We start from the raw sequence: 22,689 nt of genomic DNA on the forward strand, positions 1-22,689 counted from the left end.
GTGACGTGCTGGCATATTGCATAGATCTTAAGGGACCCTCACATTGTTATCTTCCAAACTTCCATTTTGAAGATCTATCCCAACAGAGTGGTTCTGCTAGGGATAGGATATTTCAGATGTCTTGTTTGAAAGATACTGGAGGCTCAGACCTGGATACTGGATTAACTTCCTCAGTGTTGGCCCTCTGCCTCCTGAGTTTAGGTGTGCCAGGCAGTGTTTTTGAAAGATGACAAAGTCCTAAGACAGATTTATGAGTTTGTAGCTTTATTATTTGTTGATGGATGGGTTTTATGGTTCTATTAATGTTTTACTTGGATGCTGTAAACTGCCAGAAATTAAAGAGTAGGCATATAAATTTTGGTAAAGGTCATCACTACACTCTCTAGAATAGCTATAAAGCCTTTAAACCTTTTAGGAAATAAGAATAGTAGGTATCTATGTAACCTGGTCCTTTTTTTGACAGATTATCGTCCAAATAAGTCCCGTTTTGTCACTAGCCACCACTCAGCAGGGGAGCCATTCTAAGTAGTCATATTTCCTTCCCCCATATGAAGAAGGGTCATTGGTAACATACAGTCAATATTCCAGGTAAGCTTATCAATTGCAAGTAGTTCCTCTTCTCATGTTCTCTGCAGAGTATTTTAAAGCAAGCTGTGGGGGGAGAGAATCTGTTCAAAGAGGCTATGCATTTAAAGAGAAACTTAATCAAGGTCTGGTAAAAAGCTATCACATTCATTAGCAGCGTAGGCCATCTGCTTATTGAGCAGCATTTCAAAATTTATTGCACTGCAGTGTTACCTATTCTTTTTCAAAAGATAAAATTGGGTAGTTAAATGTAGATTAATAAAACATACAGCCCCTTAGAACAGAAAGTCCAGTCACAAAGAAAGAAAGGTAAAATAGTTTTAAGTGGTTTTTAGTGCTTTTTAAAATTTGGGTTTATTAGTAGTAACTTTTTTTTGTTATTTAATTGTACGAGCTGCCAGAGTCACATTTGATTGTATAAATCAAATCAATAAAATCACAACAAATCTGACCTGCTTTATTTGCCGAATTTAGCACGTCTCTTGATACTGTAGCTTGTTCTGTGTATTTGGAGAAGTTTGGTACAATACTGGCCCAATATTGTCATGCCACTGAGCAATATTTGGAACATCTCTTCACGTTCAGTCAGTTGAAGTCCACACATCTTAAAGTTGAGAAACACCGTTGCATTAGATCAGGGCTCTTCAAACTTGGCAACTTTAAGACTTGTGGACTTCAACTCCCAGAATTCCTCCTCAGCCAAACCAGTCTCTTATTGACGGAGCTGCTGTATGCTACTTTGGGGCATAGCTTGGCAGGTGCTGTGATTTAAACTGAAAGCAAAAGCAAAACAAAACTGTTGGCATCCAATTTCTAAGGTAGAAGATAAGAAATCTAACAGCGAAATTGATAGTGAATGTTGAGCCTGCTAAAATGCACTCTCAGTCAGAGGAGTTAAATTGCAAATTGAGTCAAAGGACTTTGAAAGAAAAGAAGAAAATCATTACCGTGGAAAGGTAGTAAGAGAAACTAATCCAGTTTCTCAGGAGAAAAAGTGCCACACACGAACTGCTCCATGTTAAGGGCCAAACCAGTTGGCTTTCAAACCACAATGAGCTAAGAGGTGGAAACAGTTCCTCAAATAACCAGTTTCACCTTGACTTTCTTCTCTATATTTACTGTGTTCTGAACTGATGACACTAGGCTGAATGAGCTAATTGTATTACAGCTTTATCTTCCTTCTAGCTCCTAACAGTCATCTGTAGTTTCTCTTTGTGGTGATTAAAAGCTTAAAAGATCTTTATAAGATGCCTCCCATGTGAATACAATCCCATTTCTCATAAATTTTGGCCCCAGCATGCAGAATGAATAGGTCTATTCAGTTTCATTGATGCAAAACAAAACACCTCCCCACCCAAACACTCCCCCCCCCAGCTTGTAATCTTGTCTTAGAAATACAAGAAATTTGTTTGAATTTTTTGGGGGGGATTTCTAAATTGATACCCCCCTTTTCCCTTTTATGTTAGTTTGTATTTTAATGTTTGACAATGAAATCTAATAGATGTTATAAAAATAGAGGAAGCTATTTTTGCAATAATTTTTATTAAGGATGTTACATAAATATTATTTAAAAATCTAATACAGAAATGCATCAAGGAATTTAGCTATGTATGTATGTATATATTAAAAAATAAAAGTGCAGAAATCCCCCCCCAAACAATTTTAATTAATGTAAGGGTTTGAGTCCTTTTTCAATATTATATTAAATGCTTTGTCTTGCTTTTCTTTGAGAGCACTTTTAAGTGGTTAACATAATTAAAAGCAGAATTATGGCCATTAAAAGTGAGTAGTGAAACTTCTGCAATTTAATACAAATGGCCTTAATGATTGTTGAAGGAGTAGAGAAAACAGCTAGGGAAGTTCTTTAAATTGTTCATTTTTTACAATCCCTGTGTAGTGATAGCTTTTACCTCAGCCTCGCATCAGTTACTGTTTTCATCTTATTTCAACATCCAGCTGGAAGAGCTATTTTTGTAGATTTTTCTCATTGCCTTGTTACATTATATATGGATTTTCAAACCCACATTTTAAGGCTGAAAGTACCTTGACCTAGTACTCTGTTCTAATAATTTAATTTATTCCTTTGTTTTTAAAGTGGATATCACTTTTCCCCCCTCAAAATTGCGAAGATGTAACACAGGCTCTTGATTTGAACTGAGGGAATTAGAAAGCTTGGCTTGCCAAAAATATATTGCTTTAAAGGAAAAAAAACCAGTTATTTTACTAGCAGTCCATGCCTCTTATATTCTTCTTTAAACTTTTGCTGGAGGAAAAAAAAGTGAAATATATTTAAGAACAGAATAGTGAATGTGACATCGATCATGGTAGTTGACAAGGAGAATAAGTCAGGGGTCTCCAATCTTGGCAACTTTAAGACTAGTGGACTTCAACTTCCAGAATTCCCTAGCCCCAGCATGGTTGGCTGAGGAATTCTGGGAATTGAAGTCCCCAAGACCCCTGGAATAGGTTGCTAAGAGGCAAGGACTTGACACACAATCTATTATTACTACTAGTTCACAACAATGTGAAGTCACAGCCGCCAGTTCTTTCTAAGCAGATGTAGGCCTTCAAATGCATCAAGTTCTTCCCAAGCACCTAGGATGTCATATCAGAGTACTATATGTGCAAATCCAAGCACTGTGGCCTTTTACAGTTGACAGATAGAAATGTGGTCATTTCCCTCATTTTCTAAGTGCCATCCAAATTTTTTTGGTATGGCTGCCAGTGTGTCCGTAACCACTGGTACAATTTATGCCATAATCCCTTCAATGTCTATTTTTGAATCTTGATAATTTTTGGTCTTCTACTATCCCCTGGCATTGCCACATCGATTAAACACACTTCCTTCTTTTCAACCAGTTATATCTAGTGCATTATCAGCCAAGCCTTTTTTCAGTTTGTATTTGGAAATCCCACAATATTTTAACTTGCTCATATTAGGCCATAATGGCACAATTTTGAAACACAGTGTTCTTTTGTCTGTGTTTGTTCTTCCAGTAATTCTACAGGACTAGGGTTTTTTCCCATTTTCTCAGCGTATTAAAATGGGGTGATGGATGCAGGTAGTCCTCAACGTACAACTTACCATCGGTTTAGTGAACAAAGAAAGCAGGGGTGTCAAACTGCCAGCCCTCAGGCTGGTTGCATCATACGGAGACCGTACCCACCCCAGCTCCGACAATGCAAAAAACATTGTGATATGTCATGATGTGGCGAGTTTGACATCTATGATGTAAAGTTACAAAGGCACTAAGGTACAGCATCCCCATGGTCATGTGATCAACACGCAGATGCTTGGCAAACAAATGTTGATAATGGTTGCAATGTCCTGGGTTCAGCTGATCATCATTTGCAACCTTCCCAGCCAGTTTACGAGTGGAGGAAGGTGGATTCACTTAAGGACCAAAGAGATTCATTTTACTGCAATGATTCAGTTAATCGCAGCAAGATGGTAGCAAAAGTGGCCACGGCTCAGCGCCTGAAATTGTGGTCAGGATTATCTTTACATTTAGTCTGGCTCTTTCCCTAAGACTGGCCTGGCATGGGTGACTTTTCTTGGTGGGATACATTACGGCCAGCAGAGCTCACAGCATTGGGAACCCCTCTGCACAACATGGAGGTATCTATGGAGGGGCTATTATTGTATCATAACACTTATTATTGGAGGAAATCTCTGTGCCGCTAAAAATGGACTACTTGAAGGCCCATAATCTATTATTAGAGTCCACCTACCACAATATTTAATAAGGTTTAGTCTAGCAGTTAAGGCACCAGACTAGGAAGCAGGAGACTGCAAGTTCAACTCCTGCCTTAGGGATGAAGACAGCCAGGGAGGAGGCCTTGGGCTAATCATTCTCTCAGCCCAACCTCGCAGGGCTGTTGTTGTTGCAGCGGGGGGGGGGAAAATAGGAGGAGGCAGGCGTCTTGGAGGTGTTCGTCCTCTTGAGTTGCATGTAAAAACAACAGAGGCGGGATACAATTATTATTATTTTTTTTAAAAAAAACCAAAACAAGGATGAAACTCATCACCGACGACGCTTCCAGGTTTGTGGTCTGGGGTCTTCCCACCGCTGCAACCAGAAGGGGGCTTCCCCGCCCGGCAGGGAGGCGCCCCTTCCCCTCGAGGACCCCCGCTCTACCTGTGGAACGGCGGCGCCCCCCAAGCCCTGCAGAGCCCCCAGCCGGAGGGGGGGTCCGGGTAGGCCGCGGGGTCCCCTCGGCGCTGCAGGGCGGCCTCCTCCCGCCGCCCCTTCCCTCCTCCCCGCCGAGCGGGAGGAGCCGCGGGCGCGCCAGGCTGCCGAGGCGGGGACGCGGCCGCGGGGCGGGACCGGGGACGAGGCCGGGGCGGTCCGCCGCGCTCCGCGGAGCGACATGCCGCCGCTGCCCGCTGCGCCGCGCTCCTGCTGCTCCGCGGTGGCGCCGCCGCCGCCCTCCTCCTCCTCCTCCTCCTCCTAAGCGTGAAGCGAGGCCCCCGGCCCGCCATGAGGGGCCCCGAGGACCTGGAGGGCTTCGACGGCGAGGCGTCCAGCACCTCCATGATCTCCGGCGCCAGCAGCCCTTACCAGCCCACCACCGAGCCCGTCAGCCAAAGCCACGGGCTGCGCGGCCTCCGCTGCGACCGCGACTACCTGCGCGGCCCCGTCGGCCGACTCAAGATCGCCCAGGTGGTGGGTATGCCCCCCCAGCCCACCCCCGGCCAGACCCCTGCCCTGCCCTGCCCTGCCCGGCTAGGGGAGATCGGCCTCCGGGCTCCCAGAGAGGGTGGGGTTTTTTTTGGGGGGGGGGAGGGTTGGGGTAGGGGTCTTCCCCTCTCTGCTCTTCTCCCCACTCTTCCCTTCCCCCCCCCGCCTTGCCCCCTTCCCGAGAACAACCGCTCGGGGGCGACTTCCAGATGTTGCTTCAACCTTTTGTGCTCCTGCTCTGTTTACCTTCTTTTCCAGGGAACATCTGGAGCCTGTCAGCCCCCTCGGGAGAGTGCGGGGGGGGGGGAGAAACTGTTTGTGTATGTGTGTGGAGGATGGCGGTGATGGGTGATGGGGTTCAAGGCATCTGGAGGGCACCTGGTTGGGGAAAGACCCCCGGGTCTCTTCCCCTTTGCTAGCTTTCCCTTGGGTTCTCTTCCCCCCCCCCCACGGTTATGGAATAGCCTTGAAGGCTCCAGATGTCTGGTTTAGCAGCCCTGTTGGGCTTGTTGCAACAGATGGAAAGGTGTGGGGACATCTCAGGACATCCTGAAGAGTTAAACACCCACCCACCCACCCCAATTCCTGATGACCAAGGGGGTGGGTTGCTGGGCCCTTTTAGCTTGGTGGCATGGATGTTAACCCTTCATTGTTTGGCAGAGATAGGCTCTAACTGTGGTTGCGCGAAGGGGGAAGGAATTGTGGAGATCGTCCTTCCCCTGTGTTTATGTTCCCTATCCTTGTAGCGAGGGTAGCCCCTGGTGTGTTTTTGAAGTGTGCGTGATGGGAATTGTTGCCCGGTGCTATAGGAGGGTATCTCGTTGGATAAGACTCTTCTAAATATACTCCAAAAATTAACACGTGTAGAAAATACAATCCATGTATTTTCACCTAATAGGGGGGTTTTTTGGGGGGTATTTTTTGTGTTATTTGTATTTGGGTGAGTTGTATCAGTCTGAGGACGATAAAGCATGATAATCTATAAAAGCTTCTGCCGCAAATCTGTTCTTTTATTGGTTGTGTCCAAGCCTGTGGAAGTGGGGAAATTCATATTCCATTTGGAAATCTTTGGAATGGGATAAAAAGGATTATGTGCTGTACTGGATAGCATATTACTTTTCTTTTTCTGCTTCTCTCCTTTTGAGCAACTACTTTATGGTTATGGGAAGGGAAAGGAAAACTTTTCATCGAAATAATTTTCTTTTCTTTGTTCCTCATTCCTGTAATTTCATCAGTTATTTTCAGTTTTGGTTCTGCTTGATTAGGGAGCAGTTTGGCAACAGGTGACATTCCATAAGGTTATTTACATTTATCCAGTTTTGCAAGGTCATTCTTTGTAACTGGGGGGAGGGAAATAAGAGATAAGATGTCCTCTTTTGTTCTCTTATCTTTTATATATATATGTTTGCAATGTCTTTTCTCGGTTTAGCTGATAGGTCTACTTATGCCTTTGTTTCTGTAGCACTGCAATACTGACATATGTGGGTCTTTTGGTCTCTTGACTGTTTCATTTGAAATGAAAATATGTGAAACTGGAAGTACATAGAAGATGTGGTTTCTACTGCGTTAGAGAAATACCAGCAATTTGTTATCATTTGTTTTTGTCTGTCTCATGTTGCTCAGATGGCTCCAAGTGGGTTATAAAACTTCTAGTGTTTAGAAGTTTTATTTCCCATTTGGTCAATAAAATTCCTCAAAAACGGTTTTAGACAATTGATGGGAAACTTACACTAGAGTAGCTGAAGTATCACAGCAAAATGCAAAAAACAGTGAAAGCAGGTCTAAAAGTAAAAAATATTTCCAAAACTCCAGTCAAATGAGAAAGCGTTGTCTGTTGGCCTTAAAGTAGTGTTTCTCAATCTTGGCAACTTTAAGGCCTGCGGACTTCAACTCCCAGAATTTCCCAGCCAGCCATGAGAAACACTGGCCTAAAGGCTTTTTAAAGAGAAAGACAATTGTGCTTTTGGAGAGAACGTCATTAGTCAGTGTGTATTGAAAAATCCTTGTTCTGTAGCCCAACAGATCTGACCTTGAAACTAAGGAATGGTGGCTTCCAAAGATTCAGTTTCTCTTGCCGCAAACAATTGTGAAGGCAGAAGGCAAAATAAGCTTGCAGTTCAGCTGGTGGAGTGGGGGAGGTGCTGAACCTGATATACTATCTTATCTTCCAAATACAGATAGTCCTTGACTTACAACAGTTCATTTAGTGACTGTTCGAAGTTACAAAGGCACTGAAAAAAGTGACTTTATGACCATTTTTCCCACTTACGGCTCTTTTAGCATCCCCATGGTCGGGTGATCAAAATTCAAATGCTTGTGTTGATGGAAAAGTCTTCATCGTGGTTCAGTCCAAGCCGGGAATAAACAACATGGCGACTGCTTTAGAAAGAAGGTTGCAGTTTATTGAAGAGGAGAGCCAGACAGAAAGATGGCTCTGGAAGAAAAGAGAGTGAGCACATGTAGGGAGTGGGTTTTTAATACCCTCTGGAGCCTTTTGTTTGGAGTTGTTCCTGTGGCATGAACTTTGACTTGAGTCTGAGTGTGCCTTTCTGGTCTTCTGATGGTGGTGGGTTAATCCTATTATGTCCTGTCTTAGACTTTGGGTGGAGTATGTAGATTTTAGGTCTCTCTGTCTTCTTAAACTTCTAGCTTCAACCTTCCTGAATGGATTACAGTATTTACATCTGCATTTCTACAGAGCTGGTTTCTGCTTGGGGGAGGGAGACTTGGAGCTATTAAAAAAAACTGGGCATGCTTTTCTGCCTTTGAGGAAATATATTTTTCTGCCCTTTTAATATTTCCTTCTCTGGAGGGCTGACTTCCCATACTTGGCAACAGGCATGTATTTATAACGGTTGCAGTGTCCCAGGATCATGTGACCAATTTTTGCAGTTTGCTGAGAAGCAAACTCAATGCGGAAGCCAGATTCAACAACCATGTTACTAACTTAACAGCCACAGAGACTCACTTAACAGCTGTGGCAAGAAAGGTCATAAAATGGGGCAAAATTCACTTAACAACTGTCTTGCTAGGCAACGGAAATTTTGGGTTCAGTTGTGGATATAAGTCAAGGACTACCTGTAGGTCAGTGAGAACAGCAGCAATACGTTTACCAAGCCACAAAGTGATTTATTATAAATTAGTTTGGATAGTTTAAGGTGTGGCCACAGAAATAGCTACCATCATAAACTATTAAACATGAAATGTTTCTGATGTGATACTGTATGTTGAATGTATTATAATGTTGATTTTTTTCCTGCATTGACTGCTCGTTTGTTAATATCATAATAGCTTTAATTTTTCATCTGCGATTTGTATCTTAATAGCTTTGATATATACCCCCATCATACATCTCTTTGGGCACGGCCAAATTCAATGCTGATGTCCTAGTTAAGTGTTTTTAATGGCATTTCAAGAACAGAGATATATATCTCAGGGACACAAAATTTTGGTTTACTATAATTGAGTCATTATTTAACATTGTGTGCATAAACAGTTGTGACTTGGGCTTACATGTTTCAGTCTTCTTATGTACTCCTTAATTGGAATACTATAATGGCAGCAGCAAATCATAATTTGGGTTTCAGCTCAGTGTGCACAAATGAAAGTTTAATGCCTTAAGACAAAATTATTCCTGTTAATGTGAATTAGACGTTTCCGGCAGCATTTTTTAATTAGCAAGACTGCAAACTTGATGTTCCTATTTGCTCATGTCAGGATGACCTAAAAATACAGGATGCTTATTTTATGGATTTAACTAGAGAATTTTTAAGGGTACATTTTCCAGAGGCAGCTTTATGAACTTGGAAAAAAAATCTGGGCGATTGGTAGAACTTGTCCAGCCTGAGAAAGGTAGCTAGTATGTTTATACTGGAAGGAACGACGTCCATATAGTCATTTCTTTCTATTTCTGTTCTAAGAATGCAACAAAATCTCATATGTGGAAAATAGCTCATACCACACTGGCTACTGGAACTAGATTTTTGTTGTGGTTTAACAAGAAGACATTGTTGCACGGCATTCAAGTACCGTAAATATATTACCCCTGATACATGCAGTTCTGTTTTTATTTGAATTCACTGGTTACAAGATGATAAAAATCTACATTTCGGTATTCCTTAGGTCCCTGATTTATTGGTTTGAACATTTTAAAAATGCTAAGTTTGCAGTCATTTCAGAACAATTTGAGGTTTATTATCTGATTGGAAGAGCTGTCGTGAACAACTGTAATCTGACATTTAAAATCCGTCCTTTGTTTTCTATGTGTTTTGTTTAAACTCAAACCCACTATTAAAAAAAAGCAAAATACAAGATGAACATAATTCAAAATTAGTGTTTATGTATTACTGTACTTTAAAGTCACATTTATTGAGATGTTATTATAAGATCAAAAGGAAAGCACAATTATTTTCAGTAATTAGATTTTATGAGCAAATAATACAAGAGCAATTGTTATACTAATTGTCTTCTATGCCAGTAGGATAAAGAGTTTGGAAACTATAAAATGTAGACTCTATGGCTGCTTTTTAAAAACATTTTAAAATTTTGGAGCTCCTCGTGTTTTGCAATTAAATATATTGCAACAAATGTATTTATTGTCTTGATGCTCAGGTTAGCCTATCTAAGCTAAATTGCACCTTTTAGCTGAATTAGTTATAGAACAATTCTATACAGTCAACTTGCTATTAATTTTTTTCCAGGGACAAAAAAGGTTGCTGCTTACAACAAGACACAGTAAGATATAAGAAATCTACATTGATATTTCATTTACTATTTATTGCAGTTGTGTTTGGAAAAAGGTTATGTTTTCTACATAACTTTTTGTTCTCCAGATTCATTGGTAGTTTTCTGCCTAATTGCAAATAGCAATTTTATCTCCCAGTTGTTCAATTTGGTGTAACGGGCTCTTTTGGAAAATATTTACTTGAGGCCCCCACCCCTGTGACTATATGGTGGTACAATATATAGATGGTGGTATTGCACTTCAGGGTGCTTAGTGACACATTATTGGCAGGCGGTTTAAACACAGTGTGGGAAGCTTTGGCGCTATAGGGAACGTGAAATGTTTTTTTAAAATTCAGACAGTGGAAAATTTGTTCTTTTGGGGCATAATTTGAAACACATTTGTGTGGCTTTGTTTCAACCAAGGGTATAAGGTAATTTTTTTTGAATTGTTCTATGAAAAAATCCTTGAAGTATCCTGGTTCTGTTGGAATTATAACCAGAGTACTTCAGGAATTTTAGGTCCTTGTTGGTATCATTCTGTTGGTGTAGGTTCCTTCAAGCGAGTTGTGTTCTATACAGTAGATGATGGCGATAGATGCCTGTTTAGAACAGATTATTTGGTAGAAAAATACTAGGTAGGCCTTGACTTATTGCCACATCTGAGCCCAAAAATGTCCATTACTAAACAAGACAGTTGTTAATTGAGCTTTGTCCCATTTTACAACTTTCCTTGTCGCAAGTTGTTAAGTGAATGATTGAAATTATTAAGTTTGTAACATGGGCGCGACGTGAATCTGGCTTCCCCATTGACTTCGCTTGTCAGAAGGTTGCTAAAGGTGATCATGTGAGCCTGGGACACTGCAACTGCCATAAGTGCATGCCAGTTGCCAAGCATCCAAATGTTGATCGTGTGGCCATAACAATGCTTTGCAGCGATTGTAGGTGTGAAAAACAGTCATAAGTCACTTTTTTCGGTACTGTTGTAACTTTGAACAGTTGCTAAATGAATGGTTCTAAATCGAGGACCACCTGTATTGTCTGTATTGAGCATACAGAAGTAAGTTGCCAGAGAATTTTTCTTTCTTTGTCTATTTTGTGTGTGTGTGTATGTGTATGTGTATGTGTATGAGAGAGAGAGAGAGAGAGAGAGAGAGAGAGAGAGAGAGAGAGAGAGAGAGAGAGAGGCTGGCAACATATTCTCTTTGTCATTAAAATTTTACAGTTTTTTTATCACAAATAAATAGAATAATCCTCCTTGGTTTGATTTTGAAGAATGCATTCTATAAACTTAATTCTTCCTTTTTAAAAATATTATGTATTGTTTTATCACAGAAAATAAAATACAAAACAGTAAAACAAAATAAAGCAAAAATAAAAGCATACATTCAACCGGAACAACAACAGAAAAGAACAAAATATTAGAAAACTGAGGAAAAAGTGATCAATTAATTTAACATTTAACTGGTAGGATCCAGTCTGGCTGGATGCTAAAAGAAAAGAAAAAGCAGTAAATTCTCCTCTTAATGAGAGTAATTCTTCCTAATGAGAACTGTGGAATGGCACATTCCATACACTTTAATGGTGGGAGGCCAAGTTTCTTATCTATTGTATTAAACAAGTCCTTTATTGAAGCCCCTGTTGAAAGAATAGACAAGAGCTGTACTCTCTTTATGAGGATGACCTCTCTCTGCCTCCTTTTAACCACATCAACTACCAATATGATTGATTTAGTAGAATAAGCAGAGCTTTTTTTAAAAAAGAAAAAGGTGCCGGAACTCACACATGTCATACAACCCGCCTTGCCTACCCTACAAGGTTCCATCCAAAAAAGGTGCCGGAACTCCATTCTGAGCGTTCTATGAGAAAAAAAGCCCTGAGAATAAGTGAAAGAGTTAAGAAGAACAGCTGGATGTTTTCTCTGTAGGAATGATGTTCTTATAATATGTTGCTTCTGCATGTTTTCCTCATAATTGGTGCTTATCTAGTTTTGAGGCAGGGGAACTTGTGTCCGCCAGATGTTTTCAACTCCAGCCTTTATAAGATTATGGAAATTGTGATCCAAAATATTTGGAGAGCCCAAAGTAGCTGACTCCTATTCTTATAGAAATCAGACAACTATGCACAAAGGGTGTGCTAATGCTTTTTAAATGCCATGTCATTGTAAGAGTTCCTCTGGGCACATTTACTGTGTCTAGAACTTTGTGTTGGAAATTTTAACGCCACCCTACGTAACACTTTTTGGAGTATTGGGCAGGAACATTTTTAGAACAGTAATTGTCACGTGCAGTGCTTTAGAACTATGTCTATGAAAGTATTCTCCTTGCCAGATAATTGCAGAAATCTAAGGATTATGCAGAAGCATTTTGAAGTCGGGAGGTTGCTCAAAGAGACTTCATGCAGATTTAAAGGACTGATCAAGCTCCTAAAACTCATGATTTTTGTCTTATTTTCTTTTTAGCATGTTTTGGTATTCTGTTTAATTTAAAGGTGGTTTTATTTTTGAGAATGTTTCTTTTATTCTACGATGGTTTGGACTGTTGGCTACTTAGAGCATTCAGGAATGGACAAAAAAGGCTAGAAAACAGGAGACTTTGTGGGTGATTTGGGGCCATTCTTTCTCTCTGTCCCTCTTCCTCTCTCTTTCTCCCTTTCTCCCTCTCTTTCTCCCTTTCTCCCTCTCTGTCTCTCTTCTTCTCTGTCTCTCTTCCTCTCTCTCTCTCTCTCTCTCTCTCTCTCTCTCTCTCTCTTTCCCTGTCTCTCTTCTTCTCTCTCTCTCTCTTCCTTTCTTCTCCCCACCCCTTTCTCTCTCTCTCTCTCTCTCTCTCTCTCTCTCTCTCTCTCTCTCTCTCTCTCTCTCTCTCTCTCCCCAACCCACCATCTTGCAGGGTTGTTGTGGGGAAAATAGGAGGAGGAAGTATTGCATATGTTCACTGCCTTGAGTTATTTGTAAAAATACCAAAGGCGGGATACAAACAGACAAACAAAATGGCCCTTTAGAGCCTTAAAGGTTAAAAGCAATTCCTTGCATCAAAATATGTTTATATACTACAAGCCTTTTGAAATATCTATTTGTTACATATGTTTAATGATTGCTCACAGTTACATTTTTTCCCCCCAGTGTTTTTGCATTTAATATATTTTGGCCTTCCTGTTTGGATTGTTTGAACTTTGAGAATAAGCTGCCTTCATGAGTTGAGCTAGTCGGTATAAATTTGGTAAATTAAAAATATGCAAAGGTGGCTTAGCATAGCAAGGATATCTGAAATTCTTCAAGGGGTTGTGGAAGTATTAGTAGAAACCATTGAATAACGGAGGCAAGAAAGGGCAATATATTAATGCTACTTTTCTTAGTAATAGATCGTTTTGCCTTGACGCCCAACTCCACCCATCTTTGCATGGGTTCTGTTTACACAGTATTGTTCATCTGTTCCTTGTATTTGTACAGTAATGTAAGACAGTCACCTTTATTTCTCGTTTGCTTTTTTAGTTCAACTCAATAGTTGGTCAGGATATAAGTTGACTGATTGGGTTGATTATTTAAAAATATAGGACACTGTTGTTTTTTAAATGCTACCAGTTTGTCTCTGAGCTAGAGTGTGTATGTTGATTTTGATGTACAATCACCCTAAAATGCTTAGTATTTAAGTTATTTATTATCCCTGGGAAATGAGTTTGTTTCTAGAGCAAGGGTCTTCACACTTGGCAACTTTAAGACTTGTGGACTTCAACTCCCAGAATTCCTCAGCCAGCTGGCTGAGGAATTCTGGGAGTTGAAGTCCACAAGTCTTAAAGTTGCCAAGTGTGAAGACCCCTGCTCTATTGGTTCTCTGATTATATTCAACCATGTTTGACCGTCTAGAATTCTTCTTGGTGAAGAAATAATGTTCCTTCTTTGAAACGTGGTTCTTCAGTTGGTGTTTAGAATGGTACTGGTGTAGGGTACTTTTTTGTGTAAAGTGAAAACCTTTTTTTTTACACTTTTTTGGGTAAAGTGAAAACAATAATAGGGAGGACCCTATACTAGAATCAGACAGAGGAAGGTTGCTTTTAAAAACTTTATTTGATGGCTGTTTATTTTATTGTCTCCTGAAATGATTGTCTATATGGTGGAATTAGGTAGGATTATCTTGCCATGAGGTAAGATAGAGAAATTTGTTATAAATAATAAAACGTGTACATTTTGATGCTTATTGATGTTGTGCAGAGAATGCTGTGTTGTGAAAGTTACCAAAAAGAACACACAACTATAATTAGTAACAAGATAAACATAGGTCATGAAAAGAATTGTAAATATTTCTTTGCTACGTCCTAAGCTATTTATTTGGCAGGAAGAGAATGACTGTTTAAACCACTTTGAATATTCCTAAGAGTTTATCTTCCACAGACAGATGCCCATAGAAAGTAAGGATACTATTCTTTTCTCCACAATCTTTTTACAGCCTTTGTTGCATCTCCTGTAATTCCACTGTTAAAATTTATTTTACCTTTCTCAAAGCATGTGTAGCTGAAGTTTTAAGTGTTCTGCCCTGGGGTGCGTTCGCCCTGTGGTGATTAGGTACCGTAGTGTCTTTGTATTTGAAGGCATATATATATATATATTTCATATTATTTTTTTGGTTTTTGCTTTTCTATTTTGGTGGTTTGCTTATGAAATTTGTGCATAATTTGTTCCTGTTAAGCATCATATGGCAAAGAAAGAATGCTGCGTGCATGCACACCAGTGGGCGGATCATAACAAGGTGTTCTTTGATTTTTATCCTCTGCTGCTTTTCTGTCTCTTTCCTCATTCGTCCATAGGTACTTCTGAGAAGATTTGTGGGGCCAGTGAAAGCAAATTATTACATTACAAAGGCGTACCAAGTCAACACGAACTAACCATTTGGTTCTGCTTTGAGCACCTTTTTCCTCTTCAAATTGAGTGTTGCCATATTTTTTTTACAAAGAAACGGTACTTCTGTAAAGAATACTATTTCACAGTTAGATTTGAATCAGGATAACAGAATAACAGGTCTTCTAGTACAGCTCCTTACTCATGCAGAAACCCCTGGCCTATACCATTTCAAACAAATGGTTATCCATACCTTCAGTGTTGGAGTACCCACAACTTCTGGAGGCAAGTCATTCCACTGATTAATTGTTTCGACTGTCAGGAAATTTCTCCTTAGTTCTAGGTTGCTTCTCTCCTCGATTAGTTTCCATCCATCAGGAAACTGAAAAGGTAGGTAGAGATAAGGCACAGAAATGAATTCATAATAGTAGTATTTTTAAATATAAGATGCTAGCTTAAATGTGTGAAACACCTACACACGTACTTGCACCATTTAGAGAAAAATGATGTGTGTCTCTTCCTCCTCCCTCAGCCCCATCCATTGTAAGCATACACAAGTAGTCTTTGACTTACAACGATTTGTTTAGCAATGTTTGAAGTTATAAAGTGACTTAATGATTGATCTTCGTACTTAGGACCATTGAAGTGTCTGTGGTCACATGACTGCGATCCAGGTGCGACCGGCTTGTGTTTACAACAGTTGCATTGTCCAGGGGTCAGGTGACTGCCATTTGCAATCTTCCCAGCTGGTTTCCAACAAGCCAAGTTAAAGGGGGAACCCCGTTTTGCATATAATTTTTTGAATGATTGTTGCAAAAGAGGTTGTAAAGTTGGGCGCAGTCACATGGTGGCTTACTTAATGACTGCATCACTTAGGATGCAATGGACGTGCCGGTTCCAATAGTAATCATAAGTTGAGTACTCTATAAGGCAGAATTGTGCTTTTGTTTTGTGGCTTTTTGACATTGGATTCTTCCCATTAAGACAAAACGAAAGAAAGAGAGAGATAAAAGATGAGAGGATAACTAAAATGTGCTGATGTTATCTGGCTCTTTTGTGAAATTTCTGTAAAGTACATGCTAAAAAGTCTGTCTGGAAAGTTTTTCATACGCTGTTTGGCAAGTTTCAATACTCTTTTCTTCTCATTTCCTAACAAGTTCTATATTTAACTTTTTTTTTCTTTAATGGGCCTAGTGCAGGGGCCTGCAACTTTGACAACTTTAAGACTTGTGGACTTCAGCTCCCAGAATTCCTCAGCCAGCAGACCCCTGGCCTAGTGCAATGTAGTGCATAACTCTCTTCTTTTGCTGTCACTCTGTCTTCTTGCGGGGCAATCATTTTTTGTAACCTATTTAATTGTAATTACTTTGTTCTTAATTGATGCTGTGTAGTCAACAGCTGAGCTTGGCAGAAGATCTACTTATTTATTGCTTCTGACTTTTGAGATGCTTCCCAAGATTGGTAGCTATGTAATTATGAATTCAAATCTTCCAATTATGACACATTGTCCTAATTCCTTCAGGACATGTTTACAACTAAGCAGAATTAATTACTCAGAGAAACCTCAGAGGGAAAAATTGCCTTTGATTTCACTGTTTTGCACCAGCGTGACAAGGAGAGAAGGAGATAAATTTGAATTCCTCAAAAGCCAGAATACTTTGCTTAAAAAAAAAATCAAACAGTACAGTAAAGGTTTTTTAAAAAGAGTTTAAAGACAGAATCAATGATAGGAATAACAATTCACAATTTACATTAAGTGATCCATCTGTGTGAAAAATATGAAAAACATGGCTTTTCTCAAGCAGATTCAAGTGATTTTATCCCATCATGTCTTGGGACAAAATTGGATGGATTCCATGATGATTTTGGATAGAAATTTTGTTGCATTTAGTTGTACTTTATTTTGATTCTATTCTTTTGTTCTACTATTTCCTCTAGTGTCTGCTGGGAATGGGGGTGGTGGTAGATAGACATTCTGTAAAATAAATTTTTTTTCCACACCTTTTACTTATTTAAATATGATTTTTGAACTTAGGATCCAGGTCTTTAATTCTTGTATTGCTTTTTAGAAGAGAATTGTGCCGGGTGTTGTACACTATTGAAGTGCACATGTGAGATATAATGCATTATTTATGACTGTAGGTCATCCAGAGGCAGACATGTGAAACTCGTGATGTCACGTGACGTCGTGCAACGTATCGGGATGGTTTTGCCATTGCTGGTAATGGGGTGAGTCCGGCCCGCGGGCCAGCAGTTTGACACCCCTGGGTTAGCTTTTGATAAGATGGCCAATAAATTTTATAAATAAATAAAATTAAAATACATTTCATTTGAACCTCTGTCACACTTAATGAATATACAAGGATAATACTGAGTTTTGTTTTTTTTGAAAACAACTCTTACTTTTGTGGAGTTTCTAAAACTCCATGGCCCATGCTTCTACATTTTTTTTTTGAAAATTAATGTTTTGCTTTTTAAATAATGAAACATTAATGAAGCATGAAATCTATCCAGTATTTGTGTTGGAAGAACACTATATTCTTCGTGTTGTGGCTAGCAGTTGTTTTTTTTTAATATTCCTATTTTTCCAGTATGTCTATTGTTTGTCTTTTAAAGCATGGCATCTAAGAGAGATATCAGATTGAAAAGTTGGAATTCCTGATATTGTGAATATTTTTTATTTGAATTGATAACATTCTTATTCTAGTGGATTCCTTTTAGCTTCTACTGTGCCCCTGATTATTTCCTTGCTAAAATTCTTGCATGGTGGCAATTGAATACCAGATAGACACTTCAACAAATCTTAAGTAACTCTGCTATTCGAAATGAAAGCTGTTACTTTAAAACGAGACTTGCTTTTTCTTTTATTCTATTTGGATATTAAGCTAAAACACAGCTTGAAATTTATTATTTATTAGAGATGTATCAACTCAAGTCAAACCTTTTTTATGGCCTTTAGGTTAGAGAACACTACAAGAAAAATATATAAACCTGTATTTACTAACAAAACTAAAAAAGGGACATAGTACAATAAAATTGGATAAAATATTCATGTAGAAACAATAGTACAGATGACACTGGCAGTCACTAACTTTTGTACTAGGAGTTCATAACCCTGTGTATGATATTCTATTCTCCAGTTTTAGGGGGTTGGACTAGAAGATCTCCAAGTTCCCTTCCAGTGCTGTTATTCTGTTCTGTTCTGATCCTTCCAACTCTGTTATTCTGTATTTTTATTCACATAAGAACACTGTGAGGTTAGTTGAACCCGCCCTGAGACACCCAGTGAGTTTCTGTGGCAGTTGGTGGACTTGATCATAAGTCTTCTTGGTCGTAGTCCAGCACCATAATCATTAACCACAACGGTGTATATGAGACTAGTGAGCTTCCCATTCCCCTTCTGAGTGGTTGCAAGGAGGTGCTTGTTGTTTTTGGACTGGGAATACACAACCTAACCACATCCTCCAGATGTTTTTAATAGAACTGTCACCCTTTCTTGTCACTGCTGTCAAAGTTGGCAGGAATTGAAGTACAGAATAGTTAAAGAGGGTTCCAGTCCTGTTTCAAGGTCTCTGAGCTCAACCACCAATTCTTGAGCTGGCAGTAAAGTTTTCTAGCACAACATTTACTATCCTGACTACTAAACACTATTCAGCCTTAGTCACAAGTCTGGTGAGTGGCCTTAAAAGTTTCAGAATTGGATCTTCTGGAATGTGATTGGTGGATTCTCCTGGCTTTGTTTCCCAGTCATGGCAGTTGAGAAAAATAACCCCAGTCACTTTCTTTTTGACCTGGGCTGGATGGAGTGGGATGAGCAAGTGAGAGAGGTAGGCTGTTGAGTAAAACAAGGAGTGTTATTGGTCCATGGGATGGCAGTATCTACCCGACTAAGCCGAAGACAACATCAGTAAAGTGGGAAGTGACGACTCTTTGTCTAATAAGCTTCTAATCCTGTGGATCAAATACCTGGTGGGTTAGGGAGCTGAGGCCCACTTTGTGATAGCCAAGTTAAATCAGAATAACATATCTAAACCTGAGTACGAGAGAGATATTTGACGTTGATTTTGTTAAAAAAATAAAGGTAAAGGTTTCCCTTATCCCAGGGGTAGGCAACCTTGGCTCTTTCATGACTCATGGACTTCAACTCCCAGAATTCCTGAGCCAGCGTAGCTCAGCTTGGAAACCTCTCCCTTTTCCCTCAGCATGGCTGGCTCAGGAATTCTGGGAGTTGAAGTCCAAGAGTCATAAAAGAGCCAAGGTTGCCTACCCCCTGCCCTATCCAGTCCGACTCTAGGGAATGGTGCTTCTCTCTGTTTCTTAGCCGAGGGAGCCAGTGTTGCCCGAAGACGTTTCTGTGGTCATGTGGCTGGCATGACTGTCTGCCAAGACACACGGAACACTCACCTTCCCACCGAAGTGGTACTTATTTATCTACTTGCATTTGCATGCTTTTGAACTGCTAGGTGGGCAGGAGCTGGAGCAGGGAACGGGAGCTCACCCTGTCATGCAGTGCTTGGGTCTCGACTGCCATCCTTCCAGTGACAAGCTTAGCGTCTTACCTTCCAGGTTTGGGGAATCCCAAAGACAATTTTCTTTGTTCCTCACCACCCCTGTATTAGAATGCATTATCAGCTTTAGCATATTGCAAGATAAAGTGGCTCTTTTAAAGCTTTTCCTCCAAGATCCTGAATATTCTGAAGCAGGGGGAAAAATACATATACTTATTAGTTGGTTTTTTTCACAATCTTGAGTAATTGAACCACGCACAATAAGTCTTTTTATGGGCCCCTTCAGATAAACAGGAAGTCCTTTTTTTTAAAAAGAAGCTGTCACATGGAAGGGTGTTTTTTTTAAAAAAAGGCTTTTATTGCCCAATTTATCAAGCAATAAAATGCAGCCAGCTAAATAGGGAAAATGTAATGGTAGCATTCTTTTTCCTTAAGAAAACTTCTGCTGAGGTTAAATTTAAACTTCAGTGCATTCTCTTCATTTTTCTCAGATGTTGGCAATAATACTTAGTTAAGATGATTCGCCAAAGTGGATCTGGTTCTGCTACAATTCGTTTTCTTTCTTTCTTGTTTTGGTGGCATGTGGGGCCAGTCTCAAAGCACGTCAGAAGTATGTGTTGCAGTGTCCTTTGCAAATAGGACAAAAATATTTGGGAAAAAATCTCTTTTTGGCTGCTGTTCTTTGATCCTGTATAATTGTAAAAGAACTTATTGGCTCTTGAAAAACTGAAACAATTTGGGGGAAAGTTTGTAGCCAATCCCACATTTTATTGCGAACCACCAATTTTGTTTTCAACTTGGCTGGGGATGTTTCAGAAATAGATTCCCTTTTCTTGCATTGACCGATGCCTTGAGAATTAGCATGAGCAGGGGAAAACTGGGTAGAGGCTAAATTGGCCTCAACTTTGCTAGACTTTAGAAAGTCCCTGAAGATATAATTGTACCATTTTTACATTTGACAGATTATTTGAGTCAGAAAAAGTCCAATAATTCTTGACTGTGAGTTGGTGAATTCATGTAAAGTTTCCGCTTTCCCCAGCAAAGCAGAATGAAAGCTAATGAGGTGTATGGGTTAGAAGACAAGAATTTACAACTTTTTCACCGGATTTGAATGAAACTCTGATTTGTCCCTCTCTCGGGGAAATGCAGGCAGAGTCCAGGAGGGCTGGTTGTATGTTGTTACAATAAACCCACCTTTTCAAAGTTCCATTTCATTGTTTTATTAGTCATTTGTATTCATTTTAGTGTTTTTTAAGGGGACGTACGTATATTATCTATTATACTAAAGGGAGGCGTGATGGCAAAAGGTTTAGGAATGCCTGACTTGGAATGATTTTCTATTATACTTGCAGTATGAATATTGAAGGCTGTCCCATCCATCTTTTAGATCAAAGACAGTACTGAGGAGTTTCCAGACTTCCTCCATAAGTTTTCTCTGAAAATAATAATAATAAAAAAGAAGGAATGGGTACACACAGTTACAAAAAGGACATTATGATATCTACATCCTCCTTAAATTTCATAAATGAGCAAGGTGTTTGGGATCTCCCGTAAGAAAACACATTTCACCAATATAATAATTAGTGCAAGCTCTTTGCATTGATTTATATTTGGAAGCATTTCATAGCTCCCGAGTAGTGGCCTTTAATAGATCTCCAATTCATAAAATTGTTTATCCAGTAAATTATGGATGAGTGTGTCTCAGATTGCCGTGCTGTAGAAGCAAACTAGTTTGGTATAACTTGTGTTGAATTCTTTATACCAGTGGTTTTCAAAATTGGCAATTTTAACTCCCAGAATTCCCCAGCCAGCCATGGGGTGGGGAGTTGAAGTCTGCAACTCTTAAAAGTTGTCAGCTTTGGGGATCCCTGCTTTATATCAAGAATCTTACTGGGTATTGCACATTATGTGGTGTAGTGGGTTCTGGAGAGTAGGAAGGATGCCAGGCCGATGAGTACAGCATAACAGCTCTTTATTGGGTGGAAGTGACCGTACTGGGGAATAGGGGTTACCTGCACTCTTTATATACCTGGCCAGTACCTGGCCAGGTACACAGCCAACCAATCAGACTGAACCTCTGTTTCCCGCCGAAACTGCTTCCCGCCAAAACAGTTACAGCTGAACGCCTCCTGGTGGTGACTCTTATACAAATGCTTTAGGTGTTCCTTTAAGCCTAATACATAACACATTAAGTATCCACTTCCCAATGAATGCTTCAGGATTATTTGTGACTATATATTCAGAATATTACAATACTGTTTTCCTGTTTTTCACGTCTTAGGTTTTGGCTTTGATTTCCTTCATCTGCATAGAGACCATCATGGAATGTTCTCCTTGTGAAGGACTTTATTTTTTTGAATTTGTCAGCTGTAGCGCATCGGTAGTTACTGGAGTTCTATTGCTTATGTTCAGCCTAAATCTCCACTCAAGAATACCACAGATCAACTGGAACACTACAGTAAGTTCTCATCCAAACCTTTTACAAAAATAGCTGAATAAACATGTGAAATTTAGATTTTAAGCTCTGATTGCTTCATGCAGAAACTGTAGATCTTATTAGAGCAATATGCTAGGACTCTGTGCGCTAAGTAAAGAACACGTCCTGCTTTATATTCAGTGTGGATCCCCCACTGGTGCAACCTGTGTTATGAAATATTGTATGTTAAAGCATCTAAAGCTGAAATTGTGCCTGGCAGCATTTTCCCTCCTGCAAGTGCCAGGGTTTTCTTATCCTGCAACTTTTTAGTTGCTTGTGACTGTCACTTAATATTGACACTTATACTAGAATGCAAGACAATCTGTGTGAATTAGCTCTGTAAATCAATAATTATGGATAGGTACAAATCTATAATCGAGCGACATTTTGGAAGTAGATTTTAACTCATTTTCTGCCTCGTCCTCTTGAAGGGGTAAGTTTGTAACCTTCTTTTAGTCTTATTTCTGTACCTAAAAAAATGGCCTGAAATGTACACTTAACTTTCAGGAGATTTAACTTTACTGTATCATCCCCAAAATGTGTTTGTTTCCTTTACCTGTTCTCTCCCATGCTGACAAGTTGGAATGCACATTTTTATTAACTAGTAAGCCAGTAAATGGTTTTTCCCTCCAGTGTAGAATAAATGATACTCCCAATGTTGTAGCTGTGTCAAGAACTCTTGAAAAACAAAAATTATGTATTGCAATAATTGGTGTTGGCATGAAATGTTCAGTGGCAGGGATTCCTAATCACAGCACTTGTATTTTGGAGGTTTTGATAATTAGTTATATATTTCAAGGAAGAAATGTGGAAAACTAATTTTGACAGCATTTCCTACTGGGAATTGCTTGCCTTTTAATTTTTTTTTAAATAGCTTCTAGAAGG

The 22,689-nt window shown here is 39.6% G+C and overlaps 1 protein-coding gene across 3 annotated transcripts in view; it reads left to right on the plus strand.

Moving 5' to 3' along the window:
* The first annotated feature begins 4,895 nt into the window (after window positions 1-4,895).
* The window catches only part of CMTM4 (CKLF like MARVEL transmembrane domain containing 4), a 41,208-nt gene continuing 23,414 nt past the window's right edge, over window positions 4,896-22,689 (plus strand). For all 3 annotated transcript variants that reach the window (XR_014027505.1, XR_014027506.1, XM_081335920.1), the window contains exons 1-2: window positions 4,896-5,252; window positions 21,610-21,786. Coding sequence is in view for 1 of the 3 variants with exons in the window: in XM_081335920.1 (XP_081192046.1) it covers window positions 5,067-5,252; window positions 21,610-21,786 (363 nt within the window). In the remaining 2 variants the exon portion in view is untranslated. The remainder of the gene's footprint in view (window positions 5,253-21,609; window positions 21,787-22,689) is intronic.

Source organism: Vipera berus, assembly GCF_964194415.1.
Source record: "Vipera berus genome assembly, chromosome: 10".
NCBI lineage: Eukaryota > Metazoa > Chordata > Lepidosauria > Squamata > Viperidae > Vipera > Vipera berus.